Raw genomic sequence first — 14,768 nt, forward strand, 5'->3', positions numbered from 1 at the left:
TGTGTGATAAAGATATTACTAAAAAATCTACTGTTTTAGTAGGTTTCAGTGGAGAGGCTCAACATACTATCGGAGAGATCACACTGCCAACGCTAGCAAAGGCGTCAACCTCCCAACAGGTTCAACGTGTGGACTCCCGTCAGCGTACAATATCATTCTCGGTACCCCATGGATACATAAGATGAAGGTCGTCCCTTCAACCTATCATCAGTCACTGAAGTTTCCTACCAAATGGGGCGTCCAAGAAATAAAGGGCGAGCAAAAGTCTGCAAGGGAATGCTATAGTTCGTCACCTCAAACCCCCAAAAGGACTATCTAGCAATTAAAGGATGGGTCAGCGCCCGACGCGCCCAGCGAGCAGGACGTGGATGAAGTGATGCTCGATCCATCCATCCCCGATCGCGTCGTTCGAATCGGAGCGACATTGTCACAAGAGATACGAGGTCAGTTAGTGCTTTTTGAAAGCTAACCAAGATTGTTTTGCTTGGTCCCATGAAGACATGACAGGAATCAGTCCTGACGTCATCACGCATAAACTCAACGTCGACCCCGCTCACAAGCCTGTAAAGCAGAAAAGACGCAAGTTCGCTCCTGAAAGGAACCAAGTCATCAATGACGAGGTCCAGAAATTGATCGATACCGGAAAGATCCGCGAAGTAAAGTACCCAGATTGGCTAGCCAACGTCGTGGTGGTCAGCAAAAAGAACAAGAAGTGGAGAGTCTGCATCGACTTCACAGATCTAAACAAAGCATGTCCCAAGGATCCATTTCCTCTCCCTCATATAGATGCAATGGTCGACGCGACGGCTGGTCACGAGCTTTTAACGTTCATGGACCGTATTCCGGGTACAACCAAATATTGATGCATCCGGACGACCAGGAAAAGACCGCTTTGTTACTGATAAAGGTATATATTGTTACAAGGTTATGCCTTTTGGTTTGAAAAATGCAGGTGCCACGTATCAGCGTGGTCAATCAAATGTTTAAAGATCAACTGGGTGACACTATGGAAGTGTACATCGACGATATGCTCGTCAAATCCAAGCAAGCAGGCGATCACATTCAACATCTGTCGGAGGCTTTCGACGTATTACGAAGGTATGGCATGAAATTAAATCCTACTAAATGCACCTTTGGAGTGTCCGCAGGAAAATTTCTAGGGTACGTCGTGACGCAACGAGGAATTGAGGCCAGCCAAGATCAAATAAAAGCCATCATCAACATTCAGTCCCCACGAAGCGTCAAGGAAGTGCAAAAGTTGCGCGTCGCGTGCGTGCGCTAAATCGTTTCATATCCCGGTCATCTGAGAATGTCATTTATTTTATGACGTCCTGAGAAAGAACAAGGGCTTTCGAGTGGACGCAACAACACGAAGACGCGCTGCAAAAGCTGAAAAGCTACTTAGCGTCGCCGCCATTGCTGTCAAAGCCGAATATCGGGGAAACGTTGCAGCTCTATCTTGCGGTAAGTAACGTGTCCGTCAGCGCTGTCCTGACGCGGGAAGCGGAGAGCCAGCAGCTACCAATCTACTATGTCAGTAAGTCTCTGCTAGACGCGGAGACCAGGTATTCTTCTTAGAAAAGCTCATTTTACATAGTCGTAGCTGTTAAAAAGCTTAGGCACTATTTCGAAACACATACTGTTGTCGTTATGACTAATTATCCTTCAAGTCTGTCTTGCGACACCGAATTGACAGGTCGCATGAGCAAGTGGGCAATAGCACTCAGCGCGTACGACATCCAGTTTCATCCAAGAACGCTGTCAAGTCACAAGCTTTGGCAGATTTTGTGGCAGACTTTAGCCCAGAGCTAGAAAAGTGCAGACGACGAAGTCGCAAGGATTAACCAAGTGAACGACGACTACTGGATATTGTTGTTGATGGATCTTCTAATTTTCGTGGTGCAGGTCTAGGCATTGTGCTAAAGTCACCACAAGGGGGAAGATAGTAGAGCCATTTGTGTGAATTTAGAGCACGAATAATGAAGCCGAGTACGAGGCGCTCATAGCCGGAATGACGTTAGCAGGGACATGGGAGCGAAAGCATTGAAAGTCTTCAGCGATTCACTTGATAGTCAGCCAAGGCAAAGGCGAATTCGCAGCAAAAGACTCTAAAATGGCCATGTATTTAGAAATAGCTCAGAGTAAAAGTAAAGTGTTTAATTCGTTTGACATTTTGCAGATACCTAGGGACCAGAATACACAAGCGGATGCATTGGCCAACCTCGGATCTTCTTTAAGGGACGTTTCGTTTACGTCCGTCCCTATTGTTCATTGGACAAACCCTGCTATCGCTAGGAATATTGAAGACGTTGTCGCAACGACGACCGATCAGCCTCGAGACAATCGTGGGGTCGTCAATAATGTTGGTAATCCTGCACCAGAAAGCGACCCTGACGACGAGGAAGTAAGTGTCAGTTGGACAAAACCATTTTATGATTTCCTTGCTAATGATGTACTCCCAACAGATAAGGCGGAAGCACGCAGAATTCGATTCAAGGCATCGCGATACGTACTCATTTAAGGAGTACTATTCAAAAAGTCTGCTGCAATCCCCTACCTAAGCTGTTTGGAGAAGGAGCAATGGGGGCAAGTCCTGAAGGACATGCATGATGGCACTTGTTGAAGTCATTCAGGAGGACGCAACTTGTCCAACAGAGTATTGCGCATGGGCCATTATTGGCCAACAATGAGGAAAGACGCAATAAGGTATGTTACCAAATGTGATAGTTGTCAACGACATGCAGGTATGACGCACAAACCTTGTGAACTTTTGCACCCTACTCTAACACCTTGGCCTTTCATGAAGTGGGGCATGGACATAGTTGGTAAATTACCTCCAGCCCCAGGTCAGAAGTTCTTTATGTTGGCACTAACTGACTACTTTTCTAAGTGGATTGAAGCAGGTTTTTTTCAACAGGTACGCGATAAGGAAGTGATTTCCTTTATATACACTAACATCATTTGCAGGTTTGGCGTCCCGTCCGAGATAGTATGCGACAACGGGTCACAGTTCATCAGCAATGAGACAAGACGCTTCTGCGATGAATGGGGCATAGCATTGGTAACGTCAACGCCAAGATACCCGCAAGCCAATGGACAGGCTGAGTCCAGCAACAAGACGATCATTGACTCCTTGAAAAAGCGGCTCGCAGCCAAGAAAGGTAAATGGGCAGAGGCGTTGCCTTCCATCTTATGGGCTAACCGCACGACACCGCACACCATTGAGAGGCTGTCTTGCCTTCGGAGGTGAGCGTCCTAACTGCGAGATGCAGCCTAGCGAAGGAGCGACGGAACAACGATGAGTTGATTAATGACATAGATACCATTGAGGAATTGCGCGACGCAGCGCTTGTGCGCATGGCGGCACAGCAGCAAATAGTAGCAAGGCGCTTCAACAAAAACGTCCAAGCTAAGTCCTTCGTCGAAGGAGATTGAGTCCTAAGGAAAGTATTCCAGAACACACAAGAACCTAACGCTGGCAAGTTAGGTCAGAAGTGGGAGGGACCATATCAAATCAGTAAAGTAGTAGGCCATGGAGCCTACCAATTGGTCCGACGTGACGGAAGCTCCGTACCTCGTAGCTGGAATGCCACACACCTCAAACGATACTACTTTTAAAGCCAAGTGACGAGTTTTGTTTTCTCAGTCTTTAAAAAAAAAAAAAAAAAGGATACATATATATACATAGAGATGTAGAATAGTTGGTAATGCTATTATATCTGGGTCGCTAGGTGTTAGCGACCATAGTGTTCTCTCACTGGGTACTTGTTGAAGTTGCAGGCAAATTGTCCCCATTCAACTTATTAACGTCCCGATGATTTCCACTATTGCCTCAGCCGACGCGACGACAGGGGCACAGTCATTTTAAAGTCATAGTTGTTGATGACATTTCAGCCATCTCCCCGACGGGCACATGTAAGTTTTATGTATTTCCTATGTGTATTCTAAAAGTCGTTTAGTCCAAACGACACGTCTGAACGACCAGTGACGACTTTTATTAAGTCCAATTGATACGTCTGAACGACCAATGATGACTCTTATTAAGTCCAAACGATACGTCCGAGCGACCAAAGATGGCCTATTGGACGCCTGGCTAATCCTCTAGAAACGTCAGAATAACGACCGAGACACATGCATGTGACACACAGTAGAGACATAAGATTATCTATGTTAAAAATTCAAAAGCAACAAAGTAAATGGTCACCCCCATATGCGACCCAAAAAGAGCAACAATAGAAATTAAAAGAGTTATGGTCACCCCGACAGGTGACCCAAAAGTATAGTACAAACAGTCACTCCCTTAAGTGACTTATAACATAGTTTGATTAAAAGTTTAAACGATAGAGGCATGACGCAAGGAACTAAGAAATTAAATGTCAGGGATCTTCTCAGCTTCCTTCCCCTCTGATGCTTCAGTTGGCAGGACAGTGGCTGGGGCTTCTTTCTCAGTCTCAGGGTCAAGAGGCACATCTGACGCTATGAACCCAGCACAAGACGGGGCGTTCTCATCAACCTTTGGTGAAGAATCCGCCGTCGCAGCCAAGTCCTCCTCATCCATAAGATCTTTCATTGACCCCATTAATTGGATGTATAGGTCAATGTCCTTCTGTGGCGTCCACGACGCCGTCTTCTTCATTAAAAACTGGTACATCAGCTTAGCCCTGACCCTAGTCGTCACCTCAGCCTCGAGCATGTCCAGCTCGTTCTTCTGTGCGTCGACACTCGCTTGGAGCATCGTGATCTCATGACGAGAAGACTCCTCCAACTTAGTCGCCCTCTGCCTTATCTCTTCTAGCTCCTCCCCATTCTTCTGCAAAGTCTTTTTCATGTCTTCCATGGCCTTCTTGCAAGACTCCACCTCGTCGCTTTTGGACTTCGCGTCCAATTCAGCCTTCTCCATTCTCTGCTTCATGGTCAGATGACCCTTCAGCAGAGAGGAGATCTCCCTCTTAGCCATCAAGAGATGCTGAGAAGACTGCACAAAAGATTTGATACGCATCATTTAGAGAGTCACAAGTTATTGTCGTAAGTAGGCATAATGTCTGAAAAAGGAAATCGGAAGTCTATACCTGAAATAGGAGTTCCAGCCCATCCGACATCATGCGAGGAAGAGTATGTTCCTTGATCCTTTCCATTGCGCTAGGAAAAAGGAACATGTCTGCTTCAGGCCATATGGACCGTTCCAAAGACATGAAGTCATTTGGAACTGTCACAGAATAGGAAGGACCGCTTTTGTCTGGGGGGGCCAGGAAGTCAGTTTTGCGCGTCTTAGAGGCAACGTCCAGCTCGTCGTCCAAGTGAACGACAACCGCTGTGTCCTTCTTAAATAATGCTGACGCACCCTCAGTAGAGGACTCCCTCTTGCGCTTGCGCAGCATCTCAGCCAGTGCCTGCCCATCCAGACTCCCCCTAGGACGCGATTGAGACGAACCTGTCCGGAAGTGATTAAGTCGTTAGTATACAACCTTCCATGGTAGAATCCTACTAAAGAATAAAAAGCAGAGGAATAATCTAAATTAGATAGACTAACCAGAGGCCATAGATGAACAACTGTCTTGAGAAGCAAAAAGAACCCTTCTGAACTGCCTGTCCTCCTCTGACACCTTCAGAAACTTGTCACAGAGACTCTGAGACTCGTCGCAATGCGACAACAGTTTTGGATTAAGACCTGCAGTATAAACGATGTAAGAATGGTGTTAACAACACATCACGAATTTAGAAAAGCTGAAAATAAACACACCTTCAGTATTCCAGCCACCAACCAGAGACGCCTCGGCTTCCCCTAGCGACGATCTCTTCACAAAAACAAACCTGTTTTTCCAACCTCTGTCATTTGACTGTATCCCCCCGACCAGAGGTTCTAACCTCGCCTTTGCATGTAAAGCTATCCTATTTTTTTTTTGGGGACACGACTCTGGGGGTTCGTCAGGTTCAGCATTTCTAATGACAGTACTCTCAGGCAAATTTCCTAAGTCTAAAAACCTTAAAAGGTCCTCTTCTGACATCGTTGACAGTTCGTCCTCATTTTCTACCCTTAATTCTACAGCTTTTTCTTTCCCTTTCGATTTCTCTTGGTTTTTCACAAAAGTCCTTATGCTGCGTCTACTAGGCGCCATGAAAACAGTAGAAGTAGTAGAGCGAATTAAAGGGAAAAGCGCAAAAGTATGGAATTACCTGGTGTCAAGCGATCGATTTTTCCGACGGAGAGAATAATGAAAGTTAAGGAAATTGCCTTACTTAAAGAGACAGAAAGATTTGAAGAAATTGGAAGTGAGGATTGAGTTATTTAAAAACCGCCTTAGTTATTTATGCCAACTAGAAATAATCATGACAATTGGACCAACGGTTATAATTAAAACGACAATTTAAACAAAAACTACCTTTTGCAGTTGGTGACTCTTGAACTACCAAAGATAAACCGCCCAAAGCAGATCTACTGTCCCTCCATGCGTTTCTTTGGAAATTTTCTTTCTTTAAAATTGACAAGGGCGAGATTTCTCGCGATTTGTGATATCTTGATGACTTGTGTAGAATTTCATTTCATTTGTTGATTTTTTAACAATTGTTTCATGGGCTTTGTGTCATCCCAATTCAACAATTGGGGGCAAACTGTTATGGCTGAATTTTTTGACAGGATGACATTGACACGATGACGCGATGATTCAATGACGTAGTATCATCTGACGTAAGGACACAGAAGCTGCAAGCCAAAGACATAGCGGAGGATGTACAAATTAAGAGCTGTGCATTGAATGGTAACGGTCAAGCCAAACAAGGCAAGAGCATTTTAAGCCATAAATTCAGCCGTTAGAAAGGACAACATTGAAGACGCAGGAGCGTGAGCATAGAAGATTCTCCATGAGTCAAACATAGAGATAAATGTAATAATTAGTGAATTGATTATTGTATTCGTTAGGAGAAAAAGCCCAAGAAAGAAGAAGGCATATAAAAGGTAGAGAGAGGTCAATGACATGTTTTTTACGCAACATTGTGAGAAAGACATTAGAATGAATGAAGCATTCTTGTAAATGACGATCAGTCACGAAGAAAGATAGTGAACTATATTAGTTTGGTGGATCTCCAACCACCCGCGGTTTTTTACCCATCTTCATTGGGGTTTTCCGCGTCACCACTTTTGTGTGTTCATCCCCTTTGACTCCCCTTTGCATTCTTTTGTCGCATCGACTTAAACACCATCTGGTTGACACGTCCCACAAACTTCAATTTCATCATAAGTGATAAATTTTAGCATAAGCAGATGTCAAGCCCATAATTATATTAAACCTAAAATTTGGTGAAATACTACACGTGATGTTGGCAGCTATTAGAGGGTAAATTTTCTAGTCCTCTCTCTAGGCGACTAGGGTTTGAGCGTGAAGTCTAGGGCATCCTCTCCCTTGTCTCGATTTCTCCCATTAATCCCACATTGGGATTTGAGTTAACATGGCTGAAGAGATTATCAGTAAGTGTTCTAATTTACGAATAACTAAAAATGAAAATTCTTTGGTGTCCCTAGAGGATACCCTAGATGATGACGTTACCAAGACAATAGATATTGTGATGGTTGGGAAAGTAATTGCGTCTTGAACCTATAATTTTGATGCTTTAAAGCGTACGATGAATCAGATTTGGGCAATACCAAAGAATGCTTTATTTCGGCAGATTGAGGATGGTTTGTTCGTAGTGCAGTTTGCGTCACTGAGAGATAAAAACAAAGTCTTAAATGGCCTTCCATGGAATTTTGACAACCACGTGGTTATGGTAAAGGAGATCGAAGGGGGAAGGGTTTCGAACGTGGAATGCCGGAGTATGCATGAGTTTCGAGATGTGGTCGACAAGATGGGGTTAAGGGACCTTGGGTTTTCAAGATCTTGGTACACTTGGGAGAGGGAAAAGAATCCACGCACTAGAAAACGAGAACGTCTTGACCGCTATCTAGCTTCATCGAGTTGGGTGGATTTGTTTCCTAGGGCGGATGTAGAACATGTTATACGGTATAAGTGGGATCACATTCCTATCTTGGTGAGATTGAGAGGTAGGGAGCGAAAAAAGAAGGCAAAAAAGAAAAAGTTTCGGTTCGAGACAGCGTGGTTGTTAGATGAAGAATGTGAGGAGAAAGTACGGGATTTGTGGGAGGGGTCGGTCGGTGCTGGGTGGAATGATCGTATAAAAATGGTGGTGAATGATTTGAAGATTCGGAGTTCGGGGAGATTTAGGGACCTCAACAAGAAGATTGATAATGTGGAGGAAAGAATTAAAATGGTTCAACAAGGCTCGACAGCTATCGATAATGAAACTGAAGATTCTCTGCAAGCTCAACTCAAGGATTTTCTTGATAAACAGGAAGCTTTCTGGTTCTTGCGATCTAGAGTGAATGATATGAAAGATGGTGATCAAAACACGAAGTATTTCCATCATAAGGCCTCATAATGGAAGAGTCGTAATCTTATCAAGGGTCTCTTTGATAGTTATGGCATCTGGCGCGAGGAGGATGATGATCTGGAGGGGATTGTGACTGGGTATTTTACCTCCCTGTTTTCGTCCAGCTCACCGTCCCAAGGAGCGAGGGAAGTTGTACTCGTTGCGGTTAACCCAAGTATTACTAAGGAGATGAATGATAATCTGACTAGAAGATTTACGAAGGACGAAACCTTGTAAGGCCCTGGGACCGGACGGTATGCACGTTGTCTTCTATCAGAAGGTCTGGCACAATTTAGGTGATGATGTTTCTGCAGTCGTTATAGGGATTATTCATGGCACTCGTCCTCTAGATACATTTAACTAGGGATGGCAACGGGTCGGATCTGGACCGGGTCCACTTGGACCCGGATCCGTATCCATTTTCAAACACTGGATCCAGACCCGACCCGGATCCAACGGGTCTGAAAAAGTTGGACCCGGATCCAAATCCGACGGATCTTACGGATCCGGGTCTAAAATGGATCCACTTCATTTTATGTAATCTTACCAACTTTTTAATATTAATATAATTTCCAAAGCTATAAAATTGTTCACATCTGTAATGGGAACAATACTCTTGTATAAATTATAATAAGCACAACATACAATACTCTTGTATAATAAGCACGAAACACAAATGACAATACTCTTGTTAGTCTTGTATAATATGACTCACTGTCATAGTGTCATTTTAACACATTACAAGATTTACAACACACATACACTTACAAACAGCAGGGCGCAAACCACACCGCCATACATACGCATACAAACAGCTTAACAGCAGAACACACATACAAGGATACAAACATGGATTGTGGTGCACTCGAACTGTCGAATAGGGTGAATGGTGGTGCGCCCCAAAATCTTTCCGGTGGATGGTGTTACGCACAGACGTGGATGTCGCCGGGAGGGGAGTGTGAAGGGGAGGCGTGAAGGCCGAAGGGGAGCTAGGGTTTAGGAGGGAGGCCGGAGGCGTGAAGGTGAGTGAAGCTGCGTGAATCATTCTGTCATTCTTGAATGAAATGAAATGCTTTAGACTTTAGAGCCTAGAGGCTTAAAATCCCACCAGCCCAAGTCCAAACTATATATTTTTTTAAAAAAAAAGGGATCCACGGATCTGGGTCCGGGTCTCGGCACAGATCCGGACCCGGATCCGTGATCTTACAGCAGGACCCGGATTTGACCCGAATCCAACGGATCTAAAATTTCAGGACCCATATCCGCAAAAACGGATCCGGGTCCACGGATCTGGGCCGAGTCCAGGATCCATTGACATCCCTACATTTAACAAAACTAATATCGTTCTCATTCTGAAGGTGAGGTCTCCAACGTTGGTTTCTGATTTCCGCCCTATCAGCTTGCGTGATGTCATTTACAAACTAGCTTCAAAGGTTCTCGCTAATCAACTCAAGGTGATTTTGCCATAGGTGGTGTCGGAGAACCAAAGTACTTTTGTTTCTGGTAGGTACATTACTGATAATGCCTTAATTGCTCTTGAATTATTTCACACAATGAAGTGTAAGTCCTACGGGAAGAAGGGAAGTATGTCCATGAAGCTTGATATGAGCAAGGCTTATGACCGAGTCGAATGATGTTTTCTTAGTGACTTGCTGATGAAACTAGGGTTTGCGGAGTCTTGGTGAGAATTTTAATTAGTTTTGTATCTTCGGTGCGGTATTCTTTTCTGTTGAATGGTTATGTGTGTGGTTCAGTATCCCCTTCCCGGGGGCTCAGACAAGGGGATCCGCTATCTCCATATCTCTTCATTCTTGTTTCTGATGCTTTTTCTACTCTTATTAGAAAAGCTATCGAGAATAAGAGCCTTCACGGGCTTAAGGCAAGTAGAGGTGATCCTGAGATTTCTCATCTCCTTTTCGCTGATGATAGTTTACTCTTTGCTAGAGCTGATCAACAGAAATGCAATACAATAGTTGATATTCTCAAGCAATATGAAGCTGCATCTGGTCAAAAAATTAATATTGATAAGTCGGAAGTATCTTTCAGCAAAGGGGTTAGTTCTGTTCAGAAGAAGGAGTTGACGGAGTTTCTTTCTATGAAACATGTTGAAAAGTATAAAAAGTACCTTGGTATTCCGACAATGGCAGGGAGGTCAAAAAAGTTTTTTTCCGGAGATTTTGGATCGGATTTGGAAGAAATTGCAAGGATAGAAGGAGAAATTATTATCCCACGCGGGCAAAGAAGTGTTGTTGAAAGCGGTAATCCAAGCTATTCCCTCTTATGTTATGTGTGTTTATAAGTTCCCAGCTCTAGTGATTCAAAAAATATCGACCATGGCCAAGTTCTAGTGGGGATCACAAGGCTCAACCGGTGGTATGCACTAGAAGAGTTGGATGGCATTATGTAACCCGAGGTTTTTGGGCGGGCTCAGATATAGGGATCTATCGGTTTTTAATGAGGCAGTACTTCTTGGAAGGAATGTGTGGAGGTTAGTGAAAGGTGGAGATACTCTCTTGGGGGCGTGTGTTCAAAGCCAAGTATTACCGTCATTCGGATTTCTTCGGCTCGTCGTTGGGGGCTTGTGGTAGTTACGTCTGGACGAGCTTATGGGGAACGAAATTCTTAGTGAAGGAGCGGATTCTATGGAGCGTGGGTAAAGGCACGGAGATTAAAGTTTGGGAGGAGCCGTGGGTGATCAATGGTGACTCTTGTTTTATAACGAGTACAAGGGTGGAAAGGATTGAGCATGTATGTGACTTGATCCAGTTTGATTCGATGGAATGGGATGCGAATCGCATCTTGAGCTCCTTTGATGATCAGAATGTGAGAGCGATCTTGGTCATTCCCCTTAGCGAGCGACTCCCTGAGGATACCATTACTTGGGCCTACTCTGATAACGGGATGTATACCGTCAAGACAGCATACATGATGGGCAAATCAGGTAACCTTGACCAGTTTTGTAAGGCTTGGGTATGCATTTGGGGCTTGGACGTATCCTCGAAGATCCGTCATTTCCTATGGAGGCCTTGTAGCTCCTTCCTCCCTACCCGTGCTATGTTGAAGCAGCGACATATTATTGATGACGACTCCTGCCCCTTATGTCATGCAGTCCCAGAAAATATTTTTCATGCTCTTTTCAGTTGCCCAGGTGTTGTTGATGTGTGGGAGATAGCTAACTTGGCCCAATTTATCCCACAAGGTGACGGGCATAACCTGCTGGAAGCTTGGAATGGGTGGGAGGATCTGGAGGACGCAACACTGATCAGAGTGGGGTATGTGGCGTATTACATATGGTTCAAGAGGAATAAAGTCGTCTTCGAAAAGCTTGATGAGCCGAACAGTGTGGTGGTTGAGATGGCCACTAGAGCAGCTACGGATTTCGGAGCTTATAACACGAAGATTTATGGTGGCAGACCTTCACCACGGCCCAGTGCTGGTAGCGTCATGTTTAATGCGGATGCCTCTGTCCAGGATGATGGTTGGGTGGGGATAGGTGTGGTTGCGCAGGATTGCAATGGTGAGATCATTCTTGCTGCGACCCGTAGAGTGCGTGCATGGTGGCCCCCTGCTGTAGTAGAAGGGAAAGCTCTATGTTTAGCTATCAAGCTGGGCCGAGCGTATAACTACAAGGATGTTGTTTTCGAGACGGACTGCCAAACTCTAGTTTATCGTCTTTCTTTGGGTGATACTTTCTTTTCTGATTTTGATTCTATTCTAGATGATGCTTTATTTTTTTAGTAGAGTGTTTATGTCTTGTAGTTGGTCTCACGTGATGAGGGATGACAATAGTGTAGCCCTTCATCTAGCTAGATTTATTCCTTTTGGTGTTGAGCAAAGATGAGAGAATCATTGTCCTCTAGATGTGGCTCCTTATGGGTTGATGAATCATTTGTCCATGAATAATGATAGCACCAATCTTTCCCCTCAAAAACAAGTTGACAGCTCATTTCTTTTTTTTCTATTTTTTCAAAAAAAACTTTTAGCCTTGGTTATTTTATTTTCTCTCTCCTCACTTAAGACTAAATAAAAAAACCCCAAAATTATTTCTCACTCACTCACCCGGCAAAGTGTTCTTGAACAAACACCAGATCCAATTTTCCCAGGAAACCGTCGAGCGCCTCAAGGTATTATTTAGTCGATAAGATGTAATTCTTTATTTATTATCTTCTATTGTTATACTCTGTATTTAGTTTTAATAAATTAGTATAAGTAATTGAGTAATTTTACATTTGAGTGAGTTTACATTACATTACATTATTTGGAACTTATTTGTCTGTTTTGGGTTGTGAATCAGTGAGTTAATTGCTAAACTAGTGAATTACTTGATCTTAACAAATGATTAATGAAAAATACCCCTGATTTCTTTTTTTTTTTTGGGTTGTGGATTAGCCAAAGCTGTCGAATTCCAGGTGAGAGATCTGGGTTCGATCCTTATTGGGACTCTTCTTTAGGAAATTTCCCCTTAATGAGGAGTCTAAGAAAACGCAAATTCCCCTGTCCACACACAGGCTACAGCTAATATTGTTTGTTGACAACTTTGACAAAGTCAATTAGACCATATCCTTAGTACACGCTTTCCTCCACTTTTCTTACAATTAAAGCCTAAAATACTGATCATAGAAACACACCCTTGCTAAGAAAATGGAGTTCTTCCAGAGAGCAAAGGTCTTCCGGCTAAAATGCAGCCACCACAGCAAGTACCTACTAGCTGACGAAGATGAGGATCGAATCAAGCAAACCCGCGACAGCTCCTCCAACAGAGCCCGTTGGTATTACGAGCTTGTCGAGGGGAAGGCCAATGTCATCCGCATCAGGAGCAGCTGGAACCATAGGTACTTAGCAGCATCTGAAGACCCGTTTCTGCTCGGCATGACAGGAAAGAAGGTTATACAAACTATTAGACAGGGTGCCATTTTAGAGTGGCAGGTTATTAAACAAGGCTTGTATATCAAACTTATGAGTCACACAGGAAGTTTTCTAAGGGCCAACCCTCGTGTTCCCCCTTGGAGAAATTCTGTTACTCATGATGAACCTGCTAATTGGACCGCCACTGATCACATGATCTTGTGGATCGTTGATATTGTCGAGATGGATTATAGCTCAACTGGGGCACAACATGTCAAGCAGGGAATAAGTAGTGTTCAAGATCAAAAACCTGTGGTAAGTCATTCTTACTAGATCTGTTTCTTTTTTTCTGCTTTTGACTTTGTTTAAGAAGTTGAATCAAAAAATTTATAGTTTGTCTTCCAATTGAAAAACTCAGAATTCTGATTCCTTCAACAAACTCAAGTCCGAATTATCAAGCCTAAATGATGATCTTCATAGCCCCAAAAGTCAAGGAGCAAGTCCGGATACAGTTTCCGGGTATGGCCAGGAATCTACCTCAGATGAGTCAGAACATATGCACCAAATTGAAGTTACAATGGCTAAGAAAACATTCAAAGAATTAAAAGACCTTGATTTCCATACCATTCTATCTTCAAACAGAGATAAAAAGCTTGAGAAGGTCATTGAGGTGCTTATTGCTGATGCACAGATGTCATCCCAAGGCGATGTCCCTAGTGATCTTCTCCATCTCCAGGAGAAACTCGAGCTAATGAAGAGTGAACATGACGCCGCCTCCCAAGATTTAATTGAATACACTAATTTCTCTACTCAAAGAGTGAAGCTCATGGTCGAACTTAAGAAGGATGCTGCTCAAGCTCGTGAGCTAGAGACTCTTCAGGTCGAGTTAGGAACTTTACGAGCCCAAAGAAAGGAGTTAGTGAAGCAACTTGAGGACATTGAGCATATTATCAAGGATTTGGAGACAACTCAGGCTAACAATTTGGAAGAAGTTGAAGAGCTTATATCGAGAATGGGACAGAAGAGCCACAAACTCGAGGAGATGAAAGTCGAGGAGGAAACATGGCAAGTGAAGATAACTGAGGCCAATAGAATGCTGGAAAGAGTAGAAGAAGAGTGGGAGAAGATTAAAACAATGTTTCTTGATTGATTGATATTAGGAAGAAAAAAAACTCCAGTTGTACATTTAGGCCTAGATACAAGTTTTTGTGCAGTTGTGCAGTGGGCACCAGTTTCTTGATGCTACTGACTATACATATTAGGCCATTCCTTCTGTTTTCATTTATTACCTCCATATTATAACTTCATTCTTATATGTTAATAAGAAAGATAATGGTACTATTTTTTCCCTACTATTCCATATGCAAGGTATTTTCATCTTTTGCAATAGTATAATGTTATTTTCATGTTCTTTCAGTTCAAACTGAAAGTTTCAAGCACACAATTCCGACGATAACATCAGAATAATCAGATGAATTTATATTGTAGGATGTATAAGTTCA

At 43.4% G+C, this 14,768-nt stretch overlaps 1 protein-coding gene across 2 annotated transcripts; it reads left to right on the top strand.

Annotated features, from left to right (window-relative positions):
- The first annotated feature begins 12,395 nt into the window (after window positions 1–12,395).
- Window positions 12,396–14,621, top strand: LOC104887417 (uncharacterized). 2 transcript variants are annotated; one of them, XM_048638277.2, is made up of 3 exons: window positions 12,396–12,545; window positions 13,078–13,581; window positions 13,685–14,621. In XM_048638277.2, exons 2-3 carry the CDS (start codon window positions 13,291–13,293, stop codon window positions 14,414–14,416), a joined length of 1,023 nt encoding a protein of 340 aa, XP_048494234.1. In that variant the 5' UTR covers window positions 12,396–12,545; window positions 13,078–13,290; the 3' UTR covers window positions 14,417–14,621. The 2 variants fall into 2 exon arrangements, with proteins under 2 accessions (XP_048494234.1, XP_048494233.1); XM_048638276.2 differs by having other exon boundaries at window positions 12,405–12,545; window positions 12,811–13,581.
- Window positions 14,622–14,768: the final 147 nt, after the last annotated feature.

This window comes from Beta vulgaris, chromosome 2, assembly GCF_026745355.1.
Source record: "Beta vulgaris subsp. vulgaris cultivar EL10 chromosome 2, EL10.2, whole genome shotgun sequence".
Lineage (NCBI taxonomy): Eukaryota > Viridiplantae > Streptophyta > Magnoliopsida > Caryophyllales > Amaranthaceae > Beta > Beta vulgaris.